This window comes from Mytilus californianus, unplaced genomic scaffold (assembly GCF_021869535.1).
Source record: "Mytilus californianus isolate M0D057914Y unplaced genomic scaffold, xbMytCali1.0.p SCAF_2, whole genome shotgun sequence".
Classification (NCBI taxonomy): Eukaryota; Metazoa; Mollusca; class Bivalvia; order Mytilida; family Mytilidae; genus Mytilus; species Mytilus californianus.
The window spans coordinates 4424550-4451514 of NW_026262668.1; the positions used below are offsets into that span (position 1 = coordinate 4424550).

Genomic DNA, 26965 nt, shown 5'->3' on the forward strand with positions numbered 1-26965 from the left:
AACTGTGGTATACAAAAACAATACGCAAAATGTAATCGCCAATTTGAAAACGAAAAGACACAAGTACCGATATAAGATTACTTGCCCTTTGGATACTTTGATAACAATAAATGTTTCACTATTCATGAAATTCGTTTTTCCGAAATGATTGAATATAGTAGTCAAATTGTTTTATATTAGCGATAATATCTTAAGCCTAATCGCAGTATATCCTATATACACAAAAAGGTTTATTAAATCAAAACAAGTGTGAGGCAACAAATTTGAAACATGACATTGTTTAATATATAAAAAGAGGGAAAAGTCTCTAGAAGAAAAAAAAACAATGCTTTTGAAAAACGTGATAGTATGCTCTAAAACGATCCCTGCAACAATTTCCCTAATGCCTTCTTGTAAGCATTATCTCCTCTATAAAAATACAAGCATTGCAATGATCTTAGTCCCATTGGAAGATTGATGAACTGTTCTAAATATACCGGTACTATGAGTGATTTTCTTGAATATAGACAGTCGGAAAGGTTTGACATATTTGATACATCCGGCCATGCTTTACAGACAAAATTGTTTGACAGCAGAAGAAATACTATTTTTGAGGATTGAACTGCTCTATCTACAGTGTCTAGAAAATTTTTGTCAACTCCTTCCTCAAAGATAAATTCACCGACATGAATATTATTCTTTTCACTTGGGACTTCCAGAATGTTTTCTTTAAATGTCCTTACAGTACAGGCGTCTGTTGTATATGCTAGAAGAATTATATTGGAATCTAAAAAATATTTTTGAACAAAATATAGCATTTTAGAAATATATGATAGAATTTTGCGTATCAAACAATTGGAATAATGTTAAGACATCAATATTCAGTATAATGCTTTGGTATCATGATGATCAAAACAACTCGTAATACATAATAAATGGTGTCAAAGTTCATTGAATCCTTCACTGAAAATAAGCACACACTTTATATTACTAAACTCACAATACGAAATATTCGCAGTTAGATGTTGTTCATGTAGCATTGTTTTTCGCTCAATGAAGCTCTTCCATTTTGTTCGGTACTCAAAACATAAATATAAAATATGTGACGTTTATGTTGCACCATATTTACAATGTCCTGTTTTTTTTTTGGTGTCAATAACGCTATATGTATTGACCAGTTGACTATCAGTAGCCTACTTAGCCATGAATATAAACGCTGTACGTGACTTTAAGTTTCCCATTTTTCGCTTTGAGAGTTTTGTATGAAGGTATATTCATAATTACACATACGGTGACCAACTTTGTTTACTTCTATGTCATTTGGTCTCTGGTGGAGAGTTGTCTCATTGGCAATTATACAACATCTTCTCATTTCTATACCTAATTTCCTTATTATATACCAATAACGTTACAGAAGACTGGGTAAGCTACCGAAATCCGTTAAGTGAGTTGTTCTAGAAAAGAAACACACTTAATGGGATACTATAAAGCTAATGCTAAAGCGTGTACATACCTGGCATTTCAGAGGTTACGTCTAGTGTTATTGGTTCACTATATGTTGTACCAGCGATATTTGTTGCTTCACAAACATAATGCCCACTGTCTGACATTTGTACATTTCGAATTGTAAATGAAGGTTTAATGCTCCCTTCCATTGTTTCATTTTCTGTTTTCTTTAAAACGTTCCATCTGTTTTTAGTATATCCTTCTCCTTTTGACCAGATGATATGTTTAACCGCAGGGTCTGCTTGTATTCTACATTCTAATGATATGTTTTGTCCAGTTGAACAGGATATTGCGGATTTTTCAATCAAAACTCTTGGCTTACCTAATTGACAAGCAACATATGATTTTGAAATTTATTCATATAGCATAATGTACTATTATATTATTTATTTATGTATGTCTCTGTCCTGAGTGTTCTTGCGTTTAGTTGTAATGTATTCCTGTCACGTAATTTGTCATTTTAGCGGTATTTTCAACATTGCCATATAAGCGGGAGGTTTGGCTAGCCATAAAACCAGGTTCAACACACCATTTTTTTCTTAAAATGTCCTGTAGGCTGAACCAAGTCAGGAATATGGCAGTTGTTATCAAATAGTACGTTTCTATGTATGTTGGTGTTTGTTTTTGTAGCAGTTGAGTTGTTATGTTGTTCCTTTGTTTTCCTCTTATAGTTGATGTGTTTCCCTCGGTTTTGGTTTGTGACCCGGATTTGTTTCAGTTAAATCGATTTATGACTATTGAAGTAAAACAACAAAAATACCGACCTCCAAGGAAAGTTCAAAACGGAAAGTCCCTTAACAGTTGGCAAAAAACTCAAACACATCAAACGGATGGAAAACAACTGTCATATTCCTGACTTGGTACAGGCATTTTCTTATGTAGAAAATGGTGGATTAAACAGCGGATTACAACTGTTGCCTTTATTTATCCATTTCAAACATTTTTAGCACACTGGCAAGCTCTATTTGTAAGGAAGCTTGACAATCTGAACATCAGCAACATATATAGCAATATAGTTAGGAACAAGATAGATGTTTGTATATGTAGAATTCAAAGAGATACTTTAGACATGCATTTATAATACTATTTTGTGTTCGTAATTATTTGTTGTAACATGTTAATATGAAATTTGTATCCATAATCTCATTCAAATATATTTATGTTGTTAAAAAGATCAAGCTTGTAAACATAAACAAACTTTTGACGAATTTATCATTATATTTTTGAAATAACATATCGCAAGATGATAAAGCCTGCATTTGCATTTTTTTTAAATTGAAAGCAAGCGTTGATATCAATCTCTATACAGTTGTCAGTAGTTATGAAACCTTTTTTTCTTAAGGTAATTTCTCCATGTTCTCTTTGTGTGGACTGTTTTTTTAATGTTATTGTTACGTTTAACCCCTCTATGACTTTGAAAGAAAATGCTATCCATTTAGTTATATATATGTGAATTGCGTGTGGAGATTTGCTACATAAATTAACATCATATAAAATAAGGAGATGTGGTATGATTGTCGATGAGACAACTATCCACTAAAGTTCATATGCCCCGACATGAAAAATATGAAACAATTCAATTGAGAAAACAAACGGCCTAATTTATAACAAAACAATTTAAGAAAAACAAATATGACAGACATGAACCAATGACAAAACACTGAACCACAGGTTCCTAACTTGGGACAGGCATATAAAAAAATGTGGCGGGGTTAAACATGTTTGTGAGAGCTCAACCCTTCCCCTAGCCTTGGACAGTGGTGTTACAGCACACAACATAAGAACAAACTATAAAAACCATTTGAAAAAGGCTTATTTCATCAGATCTATACAAAACAGAAAAACATCTCACAGTTCGGAAGTGACAGGGTATTTATACATCCCTAGCAACAAAACGACACAAAGTACAGATCATATACATTTTTTACCATTCAACTGATTTCTTTCCTTTTAAAACGATAGGTAAATTAAAATTTTTATTATTATCAGTATTGTCAAACTGTGTTATTCGAAGTATCTGTACAAATACATATTGTTTTATATATATATTTAGCGAGATAATTGCTACGGAAGATGGTTAAATTTATTTTTTAATTAACGTATTTCTGCATATCGAAAAACTCATCTGCCACGAATTTGGTGTTGTCTTAAATATGATAAAATGAGAGTCGAGTACCAATCTGCTATTGTGTGATGTCTAATCAACTGATATGATTTATCCACATCTTTTATAGGAGTGACAAGACGGGTGTCATATGTTGAACATGATCTGCTTACCCTTCCGGAGCACCAGAGATCACTCATGTTTTTGTTAGGTGGGGTTCGTGTTGCTCAGTCGTTAGATTTCTATCAGCTGTTTTGTGTACTGTTCTTTGTCTTTTTTGGGGGCTTTTTTTTGCCATGGTATTGTCAGTTTGTAATGAATTTGAATATTCCTTTGGTATCTATTGTCTCTTATTTAATGTGTTTTATTGAGAGAAAGAGAGAAAATTGAGAAACTTGTTCGCTTAGAAATGTTGAAATTATAAAGAAACTAAGGTTTCAACTCCCTCAGGCAAAGTTGACCACAGATGGAGTTGGCTATTTTTTTAGGTACTATTTGGTTATATAGCTCTTCAATTGTTTCGGTTTTTATACATTTTTGGCTTTCAAAAATTCAGCTTTGATCGACCCTGATGGAGGTAAATCCAGAGAAACGCTTTGGACGCGTTGAATGTATAACGTGTTGTTTTCATTTCTCACTTCTTTATCTATTTATACATCCTTGGCTTTCAAATATTTGACTTTAAGTATTCTTGACGCATTACATTAACAAAGTGTTATTTTCATTTTTTAGAACATTTATAATGTTAGCTCTTTTCTATATTGTTGTCTGTTTTCATTGTTCATATTCATCATTTCTGTTTCTTCCGACGTTAACTAATAATATAAGCGCATTGGACGTGCCACGTGTCATTTACTGTAAAATAAAATTTATCTGATCAAAATTACTCACAGAAGACTTTTAATTGGCATTCATCACTTAAACCCTCTCCGACACTGTTCGTAGCTTTACATATATAGCTTCCTTCATCGTCTTTGCCTATATTAATAATGCTTAGGGCTGGATGTCGTGTGTTTCCTCCTGTATAACGTTTACTCGTCTGTAGCAACTCAACTAATTGTCCATCGATTATTCTATACCATTGCAAACTATCAATGTCTGGTTTGGCGTCTATATTACAATCTATATTGACCAATTGACCATCACAAGCATTCGTTTCTAATTGGACTATTACAACTGGTTTGTCTAAATATATAATAGTAGTTCAGTTTTCTGTTTCTCAATTTTTCTTTGGCAATGGGATAATATTTCATCGATTTGTGGGCTATTGATTGGCCTATTGTTATCGTCCTCTCCCCTTTCAAACTAATTGATGTAGATTACCTACCTGTTATCAATTTTCTTGTTTTATTTTCAAATGGATTTTAATTATAAATAAATTTGTGTTTTTTTTTTATTGATATGTGTATTATGTAAGGTCCTGTGTTACGTTACCAGGCAAGCTTTGTTTCTTGTCCATATTATGATCATTATTATCATATTTACTATATATATAATTATGTCTGACACTATGATTAAAATAATCGTTTTAGCATATTCTAACTCTGGAGAATATCTAAGCTTTGCAAATAATATGCATATTTACTTGGACAGCCACATAAAATAAATGTATACGTGTGCCATATTTTTATTTTTTAAGTACGTTAAAAAATAAAAATATGGCACACGTATACATTTATTTTTTAACGTACTTATAAAATCACAACAGAAAGTCAAATGTAACAACGGTTTCAATCAAACATGTATTTCTCACGACCCCGCTTATGTTCTGTTCAAGTTAAGCAGTTTTCAAAGTTATTAAGGCTGGGAAAAAAGCTCACTTCAAAACTGCGACTGTCAATTATCTTAGTAAATTTTGACTTCAGTGTCTATACGTTGCACACCAATAACAAACTGCAATTACAGCGCTATGAAATATTTAGAAGCACTTTGCTTTTATTTTTAATAGGGAAAAAAGAATAAAAGTCAAATGCCATTCAATTTCTCATAGTACGAAGTAAAAGATAGGTGTGGGTTTCATTCAGGGATATGCTATCCTTATATCATTAAATATTTATCCCCAAGGGTGACTGGGGAATAGAAGTATGGTCACTATTGGTCTTCCTCCGACCAGCAGTAAAACCCTTGCTAAAGTGGGGCGTCCGTTTGGCTGTGCGGGATGTACAAATTTGCAGCCACGTCCGGTCAGAATGGGGACGTTAAATCCGATGCCTCGTGTAAAGAGAGTGCCACGCTCTTTGCACGTTAAGAACCCTTGCAACAACTCTTTGAGGGGTCCGTAGGTGACCTGTTGCAAGGCTAAATTTCTGTCCCTATCCAATATACCCTCATTTCCCGTGGCAGTCTAAATTTCTCCGACCTTAATCCCCGACGCCCCTATAACAGAACCTACCTATTGTGTTTATTGTTAATTTGTTCTCGTCCTGAATATGCATGAAATATTTGCCACTGGACGTTAAGCAACCAACAACCAATCAATCAATCATTAAATATTTAACACAAAGAAATATATTCAAAGCATACGAATCGTTTGGCTTTAAAAGAAAGACAAAAGTAAATAAAGACAAGTAATAGCACATTGTCTAATACAGACTAACAATTACATACTGCTTTGGTATATTGATTGATTCATTGGTGCCTAACGCCACTTTCAACACTATTGTGCTATTTCGTGGCGGTCAGTTTGTATTGGTGGAGGAAGCTGGAGTACCTATAGAGAACCACCGACCTCAGGTAGGAAAACTGAAAATCCTAGTCAATTAAAATTGGAGTCGAGTATACCTGCCCCATGCGGGATTCGAACTCACAACTTCAGTGTTGACATTGTTCGACTACTTAGACCAATCGGCCATCGAGGCCCCTTGATATATTGACTTAACCAATTCAAGTCAAATGCAACAGTAATGAAAACAATTAATTTGTTACTTACATAGAACCTGCAGGAAGCACTTTCCACTGGAAGTTGTTCCAACCGAATTTGACGCGCGACACATGTAACATCCGGTGTCCATTTTGTCAGCGTGCAGTATGGTCAATTCGGCGATGCTCAAATTTCCACCATGATAGTTCATCCCATTAACATCTATAGCTCTTTCTTTTCCGTCAACTTCTTTATACCAAACTAAAGACTGGACATGAGGTTCTGACTTTAATATACAGGTAAGTGTTACAGACTGATCCTCGCATGCTTCAATGTTCAATGGTATAGAAATCACAGGTGGAGCTGAAAGGAAATAAAAGGATTTATAAGTTATCATTTGATGTTGTTTTCTTAATTCAAGTTGAACAATATTCTCATGAATTAAATTATCAATTAAATAAAGGTCGACCGGCATGAATTGAGGGATTTTGGACTGAATTTCAAAAAAGAGTGATTGCAAGATAGGTTTACAAATGTTGCTTTAAACGTACTTATCTCTTATAAATCTGTTGTTACAAGATTTTGTAACAAACAAAGAGCGCATCTTTTACGAACTTCTACACCCCGTAAAATCAATAGGATACAGTTTCGACATGGATTTAACAGTCGGGAGTAAGCATATATTCTATTCCATGGGCTAATGTTAAAAGACGACACCATGCTTTGTAAGATACGGACACGCTGAGTTAGATGTAATATGTATTCTCTTATATGTAATCTTATAATCAATAATTTGGATAGTTTAAGGAAGTGCATCACCTCAAAATTTAAGAAGAAAAAACCAGAAAGCCTCGAAAGAAGTAATAGATAAATTCTTTACTTAAAACTTTTGAGAAACAAGTATCAACAAACTTGTTGTCAAATATAGGCAGGCGCGTAGCTCCCTATAAGCCAACACGCAGTTGCGTGCACATCGGCATGCTGAAAAAAGTGCACATAAAATTTCCGGCGTTGAACACGACATGACGTCGAAACGTAGCGGAAAAGGTGAAAAGGCTAAATGGAAAACTATTGACAGTTTTTTTTTAACTAAACCCCTTTCAATAGAAACGAAAAGTTCTTCAGAAGAACCCATTTGCCATCAATCCTTGCCAGAGTCTGAGAGAATAAATCATGACCTTGAAAATGCAACTGCAAGCTCCAGCTCAGTTTCGACCGTCACCTCCAAAGCCAACACCCCTTCGTACCGGACATGTCAAGTCTGCACGATTTCAATTTGCAGATGACAGAAGTTAAGATGCAATTACTAACATCCAACTGGAAAGATGTAAATAATTTTGACTTCCCGGCGAGCTATGTTGATTTTAATTCTTCCAAGCCACTTTAAGTGTGTAAAACGTTTCCCAAAATCATGGAATAGCATATGCCAGGGGTAATTCTTTGGATTTGATGGGGTATGTGGAAATGACTTTAAAATTGTGTCCAATTCAATAGTAGAAATCATGTCTGAGTCAAAAGTATACCGGTAAAAAAATAAATAGTGTTTATGAAAATCCATACCCTGAAAAACAGTCAATTTGGAAAAGCACAGACCCAAATTATTACTATACTATCGATTGTCTAAATTACAACGTATGAACCCGAATTTATCGTAGTTCTTCATACCCCGGTTAAAAAAACCTCATCGTCTGATTTCCAGCAAACCGTAATTTAAACCCTCAAAAGGGCGGTGGGGGGTATGTTGACTAACTTTATGCAGATATCATCAGAAAATCGCTTCTCTGCGCAGTATCTGCTTCCTCGTGTTGTTGGAAATATAACCAACGAACAAATCGCAACATTGTTTGAGACATACGACTGAGACTGACCTGGCATGTAATTTAGACGAATTCAATCGGGAGGTCGCTCGATGGCAAACACCCTGGTGTATAACACCTCGCGATCAGATGCCAACTTCGCTGTGTGAGACACTCGATGCGGTAAGAGGGTATGAATGCCCTTTACCGTCAGGCGTCAAACGGTCATTTTCGGCTACCGTTAGCGTCAAATTGGTTAAAATTTTACCGTGATTCGTCAACATATCCTTATCGTGATTCGTCAGAGCTTTCAAATAATTATCGTTACCGTTATTTTTGGAAAAAACATTAACGTGATTCGTCAAAATCTGTCGATTTTTTTATCGTCGTGAAGAAAGTCTTCATTTCATCGTCATGCACCAAAAATTACCGTTAACGTCATTTGGCAAGATTTTTTACCGTTATTCGTCATGAAGGTACCACCATTACCACCCTCCGGTAAGCCCAGTGTTGTATCCTTAAGTATTTTGAGTATTATGTTGACAATGCTGTTGACAAGTGCTACCGCGGAGAGATCGTTCAGTGTACTACGTCGGTTGAAAACACATGTACGATCAACCATGAATAACGATAGGTCATCATCGCTAGCATTAATTGCATATTCATCCGGATTTCAGTGTCAATATTGACATAGCAATGGAGAAGTTCGTTTCTGCTAAGAAACGAAGAGCAGATTTTGGACAATTTTGAGTAAATTCTGTCTCACAAAAATGTGTTGCTTATGTATTCAAATTACCATGATTTACCTTATTCAAAAGAATTCTGAATAGTTTTGCATTCATGAATTGTCTATAAGTCCTATGTAGCACAACTTTTAACCCCCCTATGACCGAAAACCAAAAAAATATCATTTTCTGCATAAAATGTTCCAATAAATTTTCGCCTCGATCCGCTCGGCGGTAGAACGGCGTGCACATCATTTTATTCTAGCTATGCCCCTGATAGGTTCTAATTTAATTTACCTCCTTTGACCTCTAATTGTATATCCTTGCTACGTTCTTTTCCGGCTACATTTTCTGCTTCGACGAAATATACACCACTGTCGTTTACTTTTGCATTAACAATAGTGAGAGATGGCTGTTCAACTGTACCACCGTCGTATCTTTCTGATGAAGAAACCTTATTTGATTTGTAATTTTCTGATTTATACCAGGTGACTTTTGTAATGGAGGGCTCACTAATAATATCACAACTCAATTTTACACTTGTACCAGCTTCGGTTGAAATTTGTCCTTCATGAATATTCAACTGAGGTGTGTCTATAAATATTGTAAATTAGAACGTTATTTTGTTTTTAAATTCATTTGCAGAAAATTCTCGTTTTACAATTCCATCATTTGTTTGGTACATCCAGGGTAAATAATAACATGACATTGTTTTTATTTTTATAAAATTTACAACTGTCCTGTTACATAATATCATATTTTATGTGTTAACCTTTTGATACTGATACTTCAAAGAAAAGTAAACCATAACGTTAAATAATCCCACAACGACTAAAACCATCAAATGAAATACTGTACAACATATGCAAACATTAAAAGGACACAGAACAACGACGGAATGTAATAGAAATGAAAGACACTTGGAAATATCAATTAGACTGAAGCTCCCTGACACAATAACCAACATATCAATACAGTTTGTTGAGCTATTTTTGAAACCTGGCTGAAGAAAAAAAACCATAATAAAATGTGTTTTGGTTGAAGGGGCATTAGCTACGAGATATAAAAAAAAATAAAATATGATATTGTTTGTTCAATCATCAATGAAAGTAAAATAATGAAAAAATAATTCGCCTTAAGCAGCCAGTTTGGTTCACTTTTGTCAAAATAAGCTAAGAAACATAGCTGATGAATTATGCACTTGCAAGTGAATAATTCGACCTCATTGAATCCGTATTTATGTGACCTTCTATTTAACCCCTTAGCTAGAGATGGGTTACGCATGAATTAGGCGTGTTCAGTTATTAAAAGGAAAAGAATGTCAACATTGAAAGTGAAACAAGGGTAAACCATTCAGTTGACGGATACGATCCACAAAAAAATCATTCTTATACAGGTAAAAACGATGATTAACATATTTGTCAACCCATAATATGAAATCAAGCAGACCTAGAAAAATCCAATTGCTATATATTTATGTTTATATCGGGTTATATGACCGTCTTCGGAGGTCACCTTGATGGTTAATTAGATGGCGTCTAAACTAAAATATTACGAAATGCTGAAACATATTATCGAGTCCATACATCGTAAATCGTTTTTTTTTAGACTTTTTTATAATTTGGATATACGTTTTAGTATGTTATAAATCAAATATGAGAATTTTAGTCAAATCGGTGAACATGAATTTAACAGCTAATGCCCCTTCAAGTATATGCAATAACTAGAACATACAGAAAAATTGCCTTGAATATATCCCTTTTAATAAATTTAAAAAACCAAATATGTCGTCAACGCAATATATACATGCACAACGAAAAAGTCTAATAATTATAAAATTACTTAAATATCGAGGTCTGTGTAATAATTCCACAAAAAATAAATCGTCCGGAACGAACTTCTACTCACCATTATATATAAATCAGCTAGATGTGAACAGCCATAACGCAGTAAATTCGAACATTCGTTATTTTGGAAAGGTGTGAAGAAGAAAGAATGTAAACTGATAACAATGGCACACTAACGTTTTTTTTTCCATTTGATAGGTTAATGACATGGAAATAGCAACATCATAAGTATTTGGCGAACATGTTTGAGTTACTCACCAAATATAACCGTAAAAGAAATATGTTCACTGCTTATTGTTCCAAACCGATTGCTTGCTTTACAAGTGTATCTCCCTTCGTCTAATTTGGAAACGGCTGTAATGGTCAAATGCGGCGAATCAAGATTTCCGCCGATATAGTGTTTACAATCCAACATAAGTGCACAGTCATCTTTAAACCAATTCAGAGATGTTATGTCTGATTTAAGATGACACATAATGGTGATTGATTTTCTTGACAGCACTGAAGAGGCTGTAGAAAGCTTGATCTCAGGTGTTTCTATAACATAGAGGTATGTTTTTGAATAATGGTTATTAAGTCTGATTTCAGTTGAAAGCTATCAGTCATTTATAACAAAACAATTAAATAATGGTATTGAACTGCAGAAATTATGTAAAACCATAATAATGTGGTATAAATATATGATAGACACCTTTTGAATAATTACAAATTGTTAATCTCATTTTAAATCAAAAACGTCAAATTATGGACTTAGGAGGTTTGTCTTATACTATAACTTACAGTATCACTGTTACTAGTCTACATCAAAATAGATATTGAATCATTAATGGACACGAACAAAATTTAACCCCGGCATATATAAATATGGTTGTTAATGTCAAATGTCTGATTTTTTGTGGGATATTAGGGGCTCTTTATAAGTTTGTGTTTTTATAAAAAATTTTGCAGTTCCATGTAAATCATGTAAACAAACTTATTTTTGCGAATCGAGTAGATTGTTTTCGTGAGCAATAGAGAATCGCGAAAAAAAATCGTCGCTAATTAGTCGCTAATTAGACTTTAAAAATGAGTAGACATGTATCTAATGCAAGGGTTCATTCAACATATGCCAACATTTTGAAATATAGGTATAAAACTGTATGACAAAATGTTGGCATATGTTGAATATATACTATGGCATTTGTTACTCTAGATGTATAAATGACAACGTGTTTACTTACAGGAAAAATCGTAATGAAAACACAGATGGCATGATGTAAGCGAATATATTAGGCCATATAATTGTGAGGTAAATCATACCCTGTAGGTGTGTACATAATCGGCTTCTTATTGATTGACGATCATTCATCTTCTTACCCAACCGTTAAAGATTACACTTGTTTGATTTTTCACCTTTCAACTGCTTAAATAACCTAACTAGCGCATAGACACTGGCTTTATGTGTGACATTTTAACAGGATCAGCGACTTGTTGAAGCTGTATTTAATTAAACCAAAGCATTGTCTAAATTTACAACTCGTATCTTTGTATTTATAATATTGCTGACAAACATCTTTTACGTGACCGTCAAATGATACGACACAACAATTTTGTGCGTGAATTCAGTTCCCATTCGATTACATTGAAGTCATTGACAATAGAGGTGAAGATTCTGTATGGTTAATATAAAATACACGTTAGGGAGAATGTTAATCGCGAGAGTAAATCTCAACAAAACTGACTTGACAATCGTGAAACGCGAAAAAAATTGTATACAAAAATAAATAGGTTTACAATGTATATTCCTAAATTATCTAAATTTTCGGAAAGATTTACATATGGTAAAGACACTTGTCTATTATTGAATTACTTATGTTGAACTCTTGATGTCTTTGCTTGTTTCTTTTTTTTCTGAGGAATAAGTTCATTGCCCACATCTATGTTTATTCATATCACTCTCTTTCATACACTTAGGTGATAAGTTTACACATTAAACAAGGTTTACCTCCTTCAACTGTCACTGTGTCACTCCAACTATCCCCAAAGTCGTTTTGCGCATACATAACATAAGAACCTGTATCATTGCAGCCAATATTTGTTATGGTTAGTGACGGGACGTTGACTGTTCCCCCTGAATACTTTAACAATTCTGATATAAGTGTTTTCTCTTCCCCGATCAATCTATACCACTCTACTCTTTTGGGTTTTGGATGGCATTTGATTTCACATCTTAGTGTAACGAATCCAGCAGCTTTAACGGTATATTTTGATGCCGAAAGTAATATAACTGGTTTAACTGAAAATAAATATTGACTACAAGTAAATTGATCATTAGAATATTTATGTTTGTGTGTTCAATATCGAGAAGATATGTTTTTGGACATCTGCGACCCGGTAAATACATCAATGAAAAGTTGTGATGTCATAAAATTTATAGGCCAGGTTTAATACAGCAATTTCTTTTTCATAAACATTTTTGGTAAGTAAACAAAGGTCAAAAGTGTCTGGCTAAATTTTATTTAAACGTTTTTGGAAATTAAGCTTATTTGGCCTTCATTCATGATTTTTTGGCATTGTTTGGGCTCAAAATTGTCTCTGTGTATGTGTGAGATAAAAAAATGGAAACAACACATTATCAATCTCATGAGTCCGAAGCGATTCTCTTGATCCTACCCATCAAGAACGCTCATTAACTACTAAGATAATGTATAATTTAAAAAAATACCGAAATAACTATTACTTCATCACTGTAAAAACCATGACGAAGAACTTTGTAACATGAAAATATAAACTTTAAAGAACATAAATTCAAAATTTAAATGAGTACATTGTCAAATGTATTTGATTGTATAAAGTTATACTTTATGAGACTTCGAAATCCAACCAACTTAAAACAAGGATTATATGACATTTGTATAAAAGAGAGGCGAAGGATATCAAAGGAACATTCAATCTCATAGGTCGAAAATAAACTGACAAAGCCATGACTAAAAAAGAAACAGACAAACAACAGTACACAAAACACAACATAGAAAACCACAGACTGAGAAACACGAACCCCACCAAAACAAGGGGTGATCTCAGGTACTCAAGAAGGGTAAGTAGTTCCTGCTCTACATGTGACACCTGTCGTGTTTATAAGTTATATTTCAAATGATTTTATCTAGAAAAAAAGATTCTGTTGAAATTTCAATACATAATTATCGCGTATATTAATCAATGTTTCCTACAGAGCTGTGATATATAGAAACCTTTTTTCGAGCAATTTGTTTTTTTATTAAGCCATAGTACAGAGACTACTCATGGTTATTAAAACAAATAGTACTTGTGAAGATATTTTAAGCACTCGTGACCTTAACCTTTCACCTACTGGCCTTAAAATTGATAAACTTTCTCCCTTGTACTACAGTCAACCACTTATTCAAGTTTTTTTTTTTAAACAACCAAGTGCCCATAATTTTACAATTTGTTTCGTCTATTATAAGCAGCTGTGACCTTGAATTTTAATTTTCGATTGGTTTTCGCCTATCTTTTATCTTTCATCGATATACCTTGTTAACTTCCAAAGAAACATTATCCGGAAATAAGTTGTTCGGCCAAAAATATATTTTAGTATTTATTATATATAAAATATTTGATCATTGTTTTTAAGATTATAAACATCGTGAAAGTTTAATGACACCGTTATTGGGAACACAGTAACTGTTTCTATAGCCAACATTTAGATGGCATCTCGGCATGTAAACTATCAGTCATTTAGAGTATCATCTAACTGAACCCGTCGCTATGATACTTGCGTATCTTAAAAAAACTCATTAAAGATACTAAGATATCAGTTCAGATGACATACACCCATGGCCAGCAGACGTTGGTTTCGATATTTTCATGGTTTGAATCATACGGTTTTGAATGTAAATTTCATGCATGTTGTAATTTTACTTAATGTAATGTTGCAACTTCCTCCAAAATTGTTTTAGATAGTTTTATATATTAAACATTGCCATAAAAGCGGGAAGTTTGGCTAGCCACAATACCAGGTTCAGCCCATCATTTTTTTCTTAAAATGTCCTGTACCGAGTCAGGAAAATGGCCATTGTTATATTATAGTTCGATTCTGTGTGTGTTACATTTTAAGGTTGTGTTTCTGTTGTGTCGTAGTTCTCCTCTTATATTTGATGTGTTTCCCTCAGTTTTAGTTTGTAACCCGGATTTGTTTTTTTTTTTCTCAATCGATTTATGAATTTCGAACAGCGGTATACTACTGTTGCCTTTATTTACATGCTTTATTTTGAACATGATTGGTTATGTCGTCATATGTGATGCACCTTTGGTTTTTCAAGCATTTAGTCTTGAGAGTAACTGATTAAGATTATTCCAGAAACAAGTATCTTCCACTGTTAATGGTTATCATATACAGTTTTTATAGCGAGTATAGAGAGATAACCATCATAAAAGTTTACAGAATTACCTGCAACATCTAACTGCACAACTCTACTTTGTCCTGTTCCAACAATGTTTTTAGCTTTGCAGCTATATGAAGCTTTGTCTTGTTCATCAATATTATGTATTGTAAGAGAGGGTGTTTGGATGCTACCACCAGTATATTTAGAACTGTGTGATGCCAGTTGTATTTTTCGAGCATCTTTGAGCCAAGTCAATTTAGTAACTGGTGCAGAGGATGAAACATTAATATTACAACTAATTGTTGTGGTCCTTCCCGTCAAGACTAAAGCAGCGCCGTCGATTCTCACTGTTGGTTTATCTTAAATTAAATGTTTGTCAATTAATATGGTAAATATCATTCACATGAAACAAACTAATTCAAACATTATTATACTAAGTTTGGTACAAAAACCTATGTATGCTTAATATATTTTTAAATGTCTAAAAGATGCTTCAGTTGTTCCACGGTTGTTAAAAGCTTTGCATATTTAAGACATATCAATTGCAATGTAATACTATCACCATAATTTGTTACGTTAAGTAGACATGTTTTTCAACAGACCAGTCAACAATATCAACCTACTGTGCTCCAAGCTTCAATGTTATCAGACATTTCAAGAGATGGTGTTCTCTCAAAGAATAATGTAAACTACAGTTAGGAGAATATATTGATGGCATCTATCCAATTGAACTTAAGTAAATAGTACTATATGAACTAGATACAGAAAAGACTTCTTTTTATCTTTACTTAGATTTACAGTTTGACAATGAAGGACGGTTAAGGTGTAAAGATTTACCGATGGCTTCAATTGTGAATTTTTCCATTTCTGCTCCAATTTGAAGCAGGCTGAAGAATTCACGATATTAAACGGAAAAAGTGTCCTGTCATGCTTTTCTGAATAGAGGGTTGCTGTTGAACAAGTATAATTAGTATAAAGTTAAGTTGTCACTACAAAAATGTAACGAATTCCATTATGATTTGGTTGACAGTTATTGAATATTTGTATCTAAGTTGACCGCGGATAGGTTGCATTTGCTATGGCAACAACCCCGTTCTCTTATCCAAGTTTACGACATCACTCAACGCAATTCATCACTTTAATTAAGTATTTTGTCGACTGTTGCTTGTATTTTTTACCTTTTTTGTTTCGCTATGTTGTTGTTAGTCTTTCATTGACTTATTTTCATTTCTCCAAGGTTTATTCATCATTTCTTGAACGCTTTGTTAACTTTTCATGTACAACCACTATATTTAATCTATTGAGCATTCACGTTATATCATGTGTGTTGATTATTGTTTGCATCATTGTGTTTTTAAGAAATATCCTTAGACCTAATACCTATAATATTCAAAGCAACTGAGTTACTCGTCCCTGTTCCAACTAAGTTTGTCACCTCACAATTGTACACCGCTTTATCAGTATCATCAACATTGCTTATTGTCAATGACGGTTGATGAATTGTTCCTCCACTATATTTGGTGGCATTCGCATTTATTCTTATTTCATCCCCATTTTTGAGCCATGTCAATGACGTTACATCTGGTAAAGATGTAATCTCACATTCAAGAATAACTGTTGTTCCGAATATAACATTTTCTTCAACCTTGATAATGGATTTTGGAATTTCTAAAACATAAAAAACGGCAAAATGTATTGTATCTTAAACATTACGATGTCTATAACACATTAAGAGGTATGTGGACTTATTAGCAACCCAGTTCCCTTTACGATTCTCAAAACAACAGGTGTTGAAAAGCACTATCATGTTACAACTCATCGCTGTCATGCTGCTCACCAAACATAGTCGTTGAGACAAAACGTGACACAGTATTTGTTTTTATTCAACATATTGAAAATTCAATTCAAAATTTCAGCAAAAATAGAAAGTATTTGTCCGTCTGACTGATTTAATAAGCTCTCAAATGCAACAACTAATCACTGTCAAGGGCTCAAATATGGAACAATTCTGTCCAGTAGGTTCTGAGAGAAAAATTCCAATTTTGTCAACATATTGAACATTTTAACAGGAAGTAGTTGTTTCATCATCCCAAAAATCAGACGAACTCATTGAGTGGGTATAATGTAAGATTTTACTTGTAAAATTTACGACTTTGTTCAATTCATAACTTCGTACAGCCCGGTTAATGATATTCAAAATCAAAATCGAAAAGGACACACGTACAGCTTAAATGATCAAGCCTTGATAATGACAATTATTGTTTACATAACGGACTATTAAAGGCCGTACTTTGACCTATAATGGTTTACTTTTACAAATTGTGACTTGGATGGAGAGTTGTCTCATTGGCACTCATACCACATCTTCTTATATCTATATACCAATAAAGCCTTATTCTATTTACTATATGAAACATACTTCTGTAGAAGTTATAATGTCCATAAATTCTTTTCTAATAACGATCGCGCTATCTTATTTGCTGTAGATAAACCTATGCAGGTATTGTCGTAATATATATATCAATAATGAAACTTTTTTTAGCACATTACCTCCATATATTTTCAAAAATATATCATTGCTATTGACAGATCCTGTAGCATTGACAGCTTGGCACATATAATAACCCCGATCAGTTTTTTGTACATCATTGATTGTTAACGAAGGATTCTCCACAGTTCCTATGTTGTATTTTGAAGAATTTGATAAACATTTTGTATAAGCATCTTCTTTATTCTGTTTCCATCTCCATATCATATGATCGGGTCTGTACTTTTCACCAATTGTGACATTGATAACATACGTTTTACCAACAACTGCAGATTGTGCTGCTACTGGATATACTACTTGCCTGCCTTCAAAACAGAAATATGAAATATATCATACATGATCAATAGGTTATCAAACATCTAATTGTTTATGATAAACACCAATGCATCAATATATTTCTATCAATTTTTTTTGGTTATATATAATGTGGGAAAAAATCAATAAGCTGGCACCATCTTGCACAGAAAAATATTGGTCTTATTCCATAAGATAGATTGAAAACACAGAAAACTGGTATTTTAATACTTTGATGTGTGCATATGACTGCAGTTTATATTGACAAATGATTTTATATCAATAAAAAAATTCAATTCATATTTTATTGTACCGCTTGCAGAATTGAATAAAGTTTTACAATGCACTGTGTCGCCGTTACTCTTAGGACAAGTTGTGTGATTACTTTAAGAATAATTCAAATATCTATATTATTTACATTTTACCTTATTTGATAAAAAAAACACGTACAAAAGTTGATGTTAAATCTATGCGACAATAGATTTCCAGAAAGTACTTTATTTTTTAGACACTTTTGGCAAATAAAGCCTTAAATTTCAACTGTATCATAAAATATCATAAATGCCACAATTTGGTTCTTAAATAGATCTATTTCAAAAGCCTTAGTACTAGTTAAAACAAATCTCAAAATATGAGTAAATTAGAGGTTCCAACGTGAGCACATTTTAAAACGACGTGATGAAATTGTACATTCTTCGGATATTAAAGCTTAGAAAAAAACCATGACCGCAACCTACGATCCAAAAGGTTCTGAAAACATGTTGAAAGGTATATATTGAATTCTTAGGCACAACCATTATTTTCTGGATCAGGGGTTTTGACCAAAGTAAATAATGTTAAAACTTGTTATAAATTATGCAAAAATTGTAATTACATACAATATATTTTCCATAAAATGCAAGAAGATGTGAATGATACAATGCATTTTAATATAATTGGCTGTGAACTACTAATATCAAGATTGTGACATACCATCAAACATGCGAGCGTGAGCTCCACTTGTCTCACTTGAATCGTCAACCAAAGGACAGAAAGCTCCTATTGTCTCCCCTGGGCCATCAACTACGTTTGATGATAAATTTTCTAGGAGAATAAAAGATTTGATTCTAGATAACGCATTGTCATTGAGTAATAAAATGGTAAATTTTAACTTATAAAACATTTTACATTAAGGCTTAGGCAGCTTAGTAGTCTAGTGGTAAATTGATCATTAGCCTGTCAAGTCCGCGGATTTTACTTCAACTTTGGTCTTAAGTTTTAGTACGCCATACACATGTACCGTTTACATAATACTTATCAATGGCGATCGAAACAAACCAAAACAAAATAAGATAAGAGAACTGAAAACCAAACATTACAAAAAGTTGATAAATCCTAAGTATTTCGAATGATAACATTATTTTGAAAATTTATTTATGTAAATCTGTAGAAAACGATCGAAAGATGCTATCAAGTCACGAATTCTGACGGCAAGGATTTTGATACCATCTGGAATTTAACGTCAACCAGCAATTTTGTCGATCTGGTGGTTGTAAAAATCATTCTAGATACCACACTAATGTTGGTCCTAAACGGTAATTTTGATCTTAACATCATCTGAAAAGTCTGAAGCTAAAATGTTTATATTAAAAATAAGATGATATGGTATGATTGAAACAATTCTCCATCAGAGACCAAATGACGTAGAAATAGCAACTATAGATCACCGTTTCAACAATGAGCAAAACCATACCGCATAGCAATCTATAAACGGCACGACATTGCAAATGTAAAACAATCCAAATGAGAAAACTAACGGTCTAATGCATGTCAAAAACAAAAACCAAATATGAACTCATCATAGATACCAGGATTACAATTTTTTGTACGCCAGATGCGCGTTTTGTCTACAAAAGACTCATATTGACGCTCGAATCAAAAAACTTAAAAAGGTCAAATAAAGAACGAATTTAAGAAGCATTGAGGACCCAAATTCCAAAAGGTTTTGCCAAATTTTGCCTTTTCAATGATTACACTTTGGTGCTGACTACTGGGATGGTAATACTCTCGGGGAGGAAACATCTACCAGCAATGGCATCGACCTAGTGGTTGTAAATAAACTCCTCATACATGCCAGGATTACAATTTTGTACGCCAGACTACAAAAGACTCATTGTTATATGCAACAACCCTTACAGACGACAACCACTAAATTACAGGCTCCTGATTTTGGACAAGCACATACAGAATATGGCAGGGTCACTACCTAGGCTGATTGACTGTTTGTTAGTCATCAAAGGTATCGCTAGCCCAGTAGTCCTATAATTCGGTCCTGGTCTGATATTGGGAATTCTTTTTTGTGCAATATATTCTTTGATACTATTCATACCAGCTACATACGACGTTTTTACATACAACTCTTTGGTTTAAAACATTAAAGAATTTCTTTGGAAAATAATCAGACAATTCTTTTTATTGAATGATGCCCTTATTCTCGTCCAACTATTGTTGTTTCCAATTAGACTTCAGCCAACTCAAATACTATAAAAATTTATTTCCGTGGAAAATACATCAAAGCTACGATTATCCAGTATGTTTGCTTCTTAAATTAGTAAGTTTCAGGATAATGTATTGGGTTACTTATTGTATTTCGTTAACTTATTTTCTTATCAAGCATTATGAATAATGTAATTAACTAAGAAACATGATTTGTTTGGAAATAATTTTGAATAAAATATCAAAGAAAATAAAAGATTATTACTTGGATAATCATTACTCAGGCTTTCTTTCGAATCTTGCTTTGTCATTTGTCTGTCAAAATCATATGCTGTCCTTGCCTCTGAAAGAGCATAGGTAAAAAAAATACATTATTTCAAACAATTTTTCAATTATAAGCAATTTGTGAGCTTACTATAGCAACCCATCAAAGACAACAGACCTACGACAGTCGTAGATAATGGAAAATAATTCAATTTAGATAACGTTTCGGAACCAAAAAATGAATTCAATTCTCAAAACAATATTCTAGATAATATTTATCGACAATTCTCCGATAGAATATTTTTTTTCAAGTATGGTCTGAATATTTGTTGCTCGAGTAAAATCTCTTTCCAACAAAACATTTTAAGGGAAATTCAAGTATGGCTGGCTGTTCACATTATATGCTCAATTATAGATAGAATCGATAGAATCAACAAACTGTCTTTAATGCTGATGCATGCATACCCCCCCCCCCCCCTTCTCCTCCCCGGTTTTTTATTGTTACTTTGACTTGTCATCTCTTTTTGATCGATTTACGAGATTTGAACATCGGTAAATGACTGTCGCCTTAATTAAAAATCAGTATTGAGGTATGGTATTAAGTATTAAAAATCTAGGATTTAATATTAAATTTGTGATAGTAGAAATGGTTTTGACAGACAATTAGCCAACCATGTTTGTACACTGTAAGCATCTTTGGTAAATAGTCCATGATTTCAATTTGTTGAATACATTACCTCCTTCACCTCTCATCAATACATTGTTGCCATCACCCATTACCAATGTTGCAGCTTGGATATTAATCTGACTGTCATTTGTGTGTGGCTTTACTGAAGAAGTAATGCAGCAGAAAATATTAAGAAACAAAACGTTTATTTACAATCGGATAGAAGTGCAGGTAAAGTAACAAAAGTCAATAAAAAACAACCAATAAATCTCAATCTAGAATCATAACAGTGATGTAATCTCAATTTAATCTAATTGATATCATTTCTTTCCATTTGGTGTAAAAAAGAAATTAACAAAAACCGTTAAAATGGCATGTCTCGCATTTCAGTATAAAATATACTTTGGAAAAAGAGAGAAGAAAGATACCAAAGGGACATTCATAAATCGAAAATAAACTGAGTTTGTACTAACATGAGCACACGACGGGTGCCACATGTGGAGCAGGATCTGCTTACTCTTCCGGAGCACCTGAGGTCACCCCCAGTTTTTGGCGGGGTTCGTGTTACTCAATCTTTGGTTTTCTATGTTTTGTTTTGTGTACTGTTGTTTGTCTGTTTGTCATTTTTCTTTTTTAGCCATGGCGTTGTCAGTTTATTTTCTACTTATGAGTTTGAATATCCCTTTGGAATCCTTTGCCTCTCTTCTCTTATGTGTGCCACATTAGTCTCTCAATTTTAAGCCATTTTGTGAACTAAAAAGTTAACAAGACGCATATCACCTATTCTTGGCCCTCATTCCTATCCACGTTAATTTTTTTTCACTTCCAAATATTTTATGGGGGGTCGGGATCAATATACCGTTATTTATACATCAGACTGTACTGGTTATCGGAATTTTGGATACACCAAACCAGGTACTTCATATCTGTGAAACAGGCAATATACGCCCTCAATTTTAGAATTCATTCATACATTTTTGTGTTATTCAAAATTATCAGTCAATATGTGTTCTACAAGGATCACCAGTCCTTCACCTTTCATCTGATACCTTAATTACTAAAATCTATTCTACATATTTTTATATTTACACCTATGCGTAGGAACTATTCTGTTTTAGATATGTACTACTTTCCAGTATGTTATTTACCGGGCCCGATTTGGAGGTGTTAACTCTTTTATAGTCTATCCAAATTATTTTTGCAAAGAATTCCGCTCCAGCCGGTGCTAGGGGCTAAAAGTTTTTTTGTTCCGTGTTGAAGGCCTTACTGTGACTTTGAGATGAAAAACAGCAATAAAAGCGTTGTTCCTTTGGTTTTTGTGTATGTTTTTTTTTTTTTTTTTGCAGTGCATGTACTGATTTTGTGTCATGGATGGATAACCCATGTCCCTTGTTTTTCTATTATATCCGTGGTTATCTGTGAAACAGATATTCCATAACGGTCAATCAACTCTTGATGGCGTCCGTAAAATTAATGAAGGGATGATTTCAACTTCACCACTTGAAACTCTTGGTTTAATAGCTTCCTTATGAGCAGCGACCCTCTATCTAGGAAATCATGATAGGAAATACAAGCCCTGGAATATTGTATCAACTGGGAAATATATACTCCGTATGCAGGCGCTGCTGGAATGTTGCTACATGAATGGAAAATTTACAATTGGGAAGCTGAAATCATCTCTTTGGTCGTAAAGTTTTGTTTTCGACCGACCCTCATTGTCAATTTCTAGATATGATATGAGGCAGACTTAAATGTATCTGTTGTATCCTTGATCTCAAGTTGAGATTGGATAGATGCGTCCAACATGGGAAACGTTCATAAATTTAACTATGCTTAATAGTTTAACTTTTACTTGGAAATGTAATTGTTTTGTCAATGGTATTTTTGACTTCATATAAAGGAAAATGGACTGTTGTAGAAATGCATGGTGTGATTATACTGAACATGTTGTATTCAAGATTCTAATCCCATATTAGCTTTAAGGAAACAATAGACTTCTTCTTCTGTATTTACATTTCAATCTTCTTTTGTTTTTAATTTTTTAATTTGTTTTTTTTTTTGGGGTTCTTTCTTTTATTTTGTTTTCTTCTTTTTTCCGGGGGGGGGGGGGGGGGGGAGGGGGGAGGAGTCAGAAGGAAAACAACTTTATATCCAAATATTTATCAAAGATACCAGGTTTATAATGTTGTACGCCAGACGCGCGTTTCGGAAAGACTCATCAGTGACGCTTGAATTAAAAGTTTAAAACGCCAAAATAAGTACGAAGTAGAGAGCCTTAAGGACCCAAAATCCCGAAAGATTTTCCCAAATACTACTAAGGTAATCTGTTCCTGGGGTAGCAATTATTAGTATTTCGAACAATTTAAAGTTTTGTATACAGTTAATTTATAAACATGATCATATCAATGATATGTCATGCCAACACAGAAGTGCTGACTGCTGATACCGTATATAACTGCAAACTGTCACTACTGAAAAGTATATCAGTACGAAACAATAATGAAAATAAGTCCTTTAACACTATTAATAATAATTAATAAATAATATTATAAATGTTATGTAACATGACAGGGCGAGATTTGTACTATAATGAGGAATAAAAATCAATACATTGAAATGAAGAACAATAATTAAAATGCTGTTCCATTGTTCCATTCAAGAGGGTGTAGTGATGTTATGTATGTCATGGATTGGATATTCATTCGTTTGATTAGGATAGTTCTGAAAATATCAGTTCTCTACATGTAAGAATTATATATACAAATCGTCCTTTCCCAAACAAATATGGTACACCATTTTATTATTTTTTTTTAAATAATGACGGACGCAAAATAGTAAAACCCTCCGCGGTTTTACACTAGTATTGAAGTCGCTGCAAAATATGAAAATGTGCGAAAAGATACAATGGCGCAATCAAATGATCGAAAAACTTAAAACACCATATTCAAAGAAAAATGACATAGAGACAAACAACAGTTATTAAACACTAAACAGAAGAAACGCGTTAATGAAGTTCGATGTTCAGGACGCGTACCCTTATAACTTATAACATGAGTTTCACATTTTTAAGTTTGGGCGTGTCTGATGAAGGTAAATCCAGAAAGGCACTGCAGATGCAATACAAGTGATATGTTCGTATAAAAACCCAGTACGGATTATAGACTTAGTAAAATACCCTTAGCTGACTGTAAAAAGTAATACAAAATACCAATACTATAATTTTGTTCACCGTGCCTTTCGTCTTCATAAGACTCAGTATGGTTCTAATCCAAACAGTTGGCCGACCAAATCAATAACGTAACGAAGTTGACGAGCATTTATAGCCAAACTTTTCTAAAGCTTTGTGATAAATCTTCCAAAGGAATGCCATTCCTGATGATAGAAAACCTTTTTTTTGCGGACGCTTTAAACATTGTATAAATAATAAATGTACAGAAAATGTCTTCTTGGTGATATTTCATGTAAGTAATCTTGTAAATTATTGGTAGTTTACGTTACTCTAAGCGAATTTTAGGGTGGCTTAATTTATCTTTGCATTAGCTCATGTTCTTTAAGCCAGATCTGTACCAAACTGTATTTAATATAAATAAGAAGATGTGGTATGAGTGCCAATGAGACAACTCTCCATCCAAGTCAAAATTTATAAAAGTAAACCATTATAGGTCAAAGTACGGTCTTCAACACAGAGCCTTGGCTCACACCGAACAGCAAACTATAAAGGGCCCCAGTGTAAAACAATTCAAATAGGAAAACCAACGGTATAATCTATATAAAAAACGAGAAACAAGAACCACCTATGAACCACACAAACAAACGACAACCACTGAACAACAGGCTCCTGACTTAGGACAGATGCATAAAAATGTTTGTATAAGAATAAATTCCTCACTAAAATACATGCTACCTGTAATGCTAAAATCCCTAGAAGTCAGTTGACTCTGTAACTGTTCCATGTCGTCATCGTCGATATCATGTGCTACAAATAAATGTACAAATAAGATCAAATATGCAGCCTTATTTACCATTTAATTTTTGTAGGTAGTCAAAATTATTGGTTGTGGTATTATTCACGCAGCTGCATCTGCTTTTAAGATACCAGGTTTTATTACGTTGGTTCGAGGATTTCTATTTGTTTTAATTACTATTGGTTTAACGTACAGTGGCAAATATTACATGCATTTTAGGACGAGAACATTTGAATGCAATATGAATATAGACCCTGCATTATACTAAATCGACAATATTATTTTTTAATGTTTGAGTTTACCGAGTACTTTTTAGTAATAGTCTGCTTGCACACAAATCACACCACCCTAGACACATGATGTTGACTCCGAGTCGACCAGTCCTTGTTCTTACTAAAAAATGTCAATGGTTTGGCGGCCTAAGCAGCACATACAAATTTTCAAGTGCTTGGTTTGACCCAGTCTCACCGACGTTATCTCACACTTATTTCGGGCATGCTACCACGAGACCTCCGTGGCCGTTCTATTATATATGTTGGATTTTTACTCGAATGGTTCTTTCATGAAATTAAAATGATGTTGTGCGCGGTGTTGGTCACTTTACAAATAGTACAGTTCTACCTCTGAACGGGATGCCATACTGTAACTGTTAAACCTAATAATTCTCTTTTTTTTTGGTAAATCCGGTTAAATATTAAAATTTCAATAAATTGACTAATGAGTCAAGAAAATCCATTTTACCTTTTCGGTTTTAATATTCTTCTTTTGAATAAAACGTCAGAAGATTAGATGTAACGTGAAAAACAAAAATGAATTTAACACAGCTTTGTGTTGGTACAAATACTATTTATATAAATTAATTAACAGTGGCCGGTTTCCAGCTATTTGATGCCACGTCTTTCTGGTGTTTGTTGTTTAGCTCACAAATTCAACGACAGCCGTCAAGTTTAAAGCGAACGAAAAATTTATAGTATCTTACAATGAAAATGAACTGGCAAAAAAAAAAGGCGAACACTTCCATTCCGCAAAAAAAAACGTTAGAAAACAAAAAAAAATTTCCTCTATTTTCAATTCATACTAAAAACAAGTAAGTGGATTTCCTGTCCGAAATATTATGTCCAGCCAATGTGTCTACCGTGGACTTTTTCACACCAGAATGAGCACGATCAATATTTAATATCCCTGAAATGTAACAAATTTTAAATACAGATAATGAAAAAAACATCTGAAAAATGTTTATTTTTTAGTATATGTATATAGATGAATAACCAAAATGTTAAAGTTTTCGGTTTTCGGATTTTTTTAATGTTTAAAAGTTTACCTTTCGGGCATGGATACCGCTATGCCATTGCTTTATCACCTAATCGAAGAAGCAGACAACAAAACATATACTTATGCCATTTACTTGAGCCAAACTTCTGTGTCAATTTTGTGACTAGATCTTTCTCATCTACTTCTTCTAATGCCCATTTTAGATATGGAATAGGATTCCGTTTAGTTTCTTTTACAACGTTCAACCATTCATTTAACAGTTTGTAGAACTGTTTAGATTC

The 26965-nt window shown here is 33.4% G+C and overlaps 1 protein-coding gene across 2 annotated transcripts; it reads right to left on the reverse strand.

The window, feature by feature from the left end:
- Window positions 1-210: 210 nt before the first annotated feature.
- On the reverse strand, window positions 211-26965 carry LOC127729111 (titin-like). Of its 2 annotated transcripts, none has more exons than XM_052236766.1 (15): window positions 26818-26965; window positions 25352-25423; window positions 21518-21610; window positions 20782-20859; window positions 19014-19124; window positions 17750-18052; window positions 16580-16867; window positions 15265-15558; window positions 12802-13092; window positions 11076-11354; window positions 9268-9411; window positions 6519-6812; window positions 4481-4774; window positions 1493-1807; window positions 211-766 (listed from the first exon to the last, which is right to left on the reverse strand). In XM_052236766.1, exons 2-15 carry the CDS (start codon window positions 25398-25400, stop codon window positions 354-356), a joined length of 3246 nt encoding a protein of 1081 aa, XP_052092726.1. In that variant the 5' UTR covers window positions 25401-25423; window positions 26818-26965; the 3' UTR covers window positions 211-353. The 2 variants fall into 2 exon arrangements, with proteins under 2 accessions (XP_052092726.1, XP_052092725.1); XM_052236765.1 differs by having other exon boundaries at window positions 9268-9564.

What these genes read in the sequence shown, in the direction of transcription:
- LOC127729111 (XM_052236765.1), bottom strand. Translation starts at nt 25,400, where the DNA reads ATGGAACAGTTACAGAGTCAACTGACTTCTAGGGATTTTAGCATTACA. An exon ending in CACAGTGACAGTTGAAGGAG is followed by an intron (nt 11,355 to 12,801) that starts GTAAACCTTGTT and finishes TCTATGTTATAG; the next exon opens with AAACACCTGAGATCAAGCTT. An exon ending in ATGCCAATTAAAAGTCTTCT is followed by an intron (nt 1,808 to 4,480) that starts GTGAGTAATTTT and finishes CTTGTCAATTAG; the next exon opens with GTAAGCCAAGAGTTTTGATT.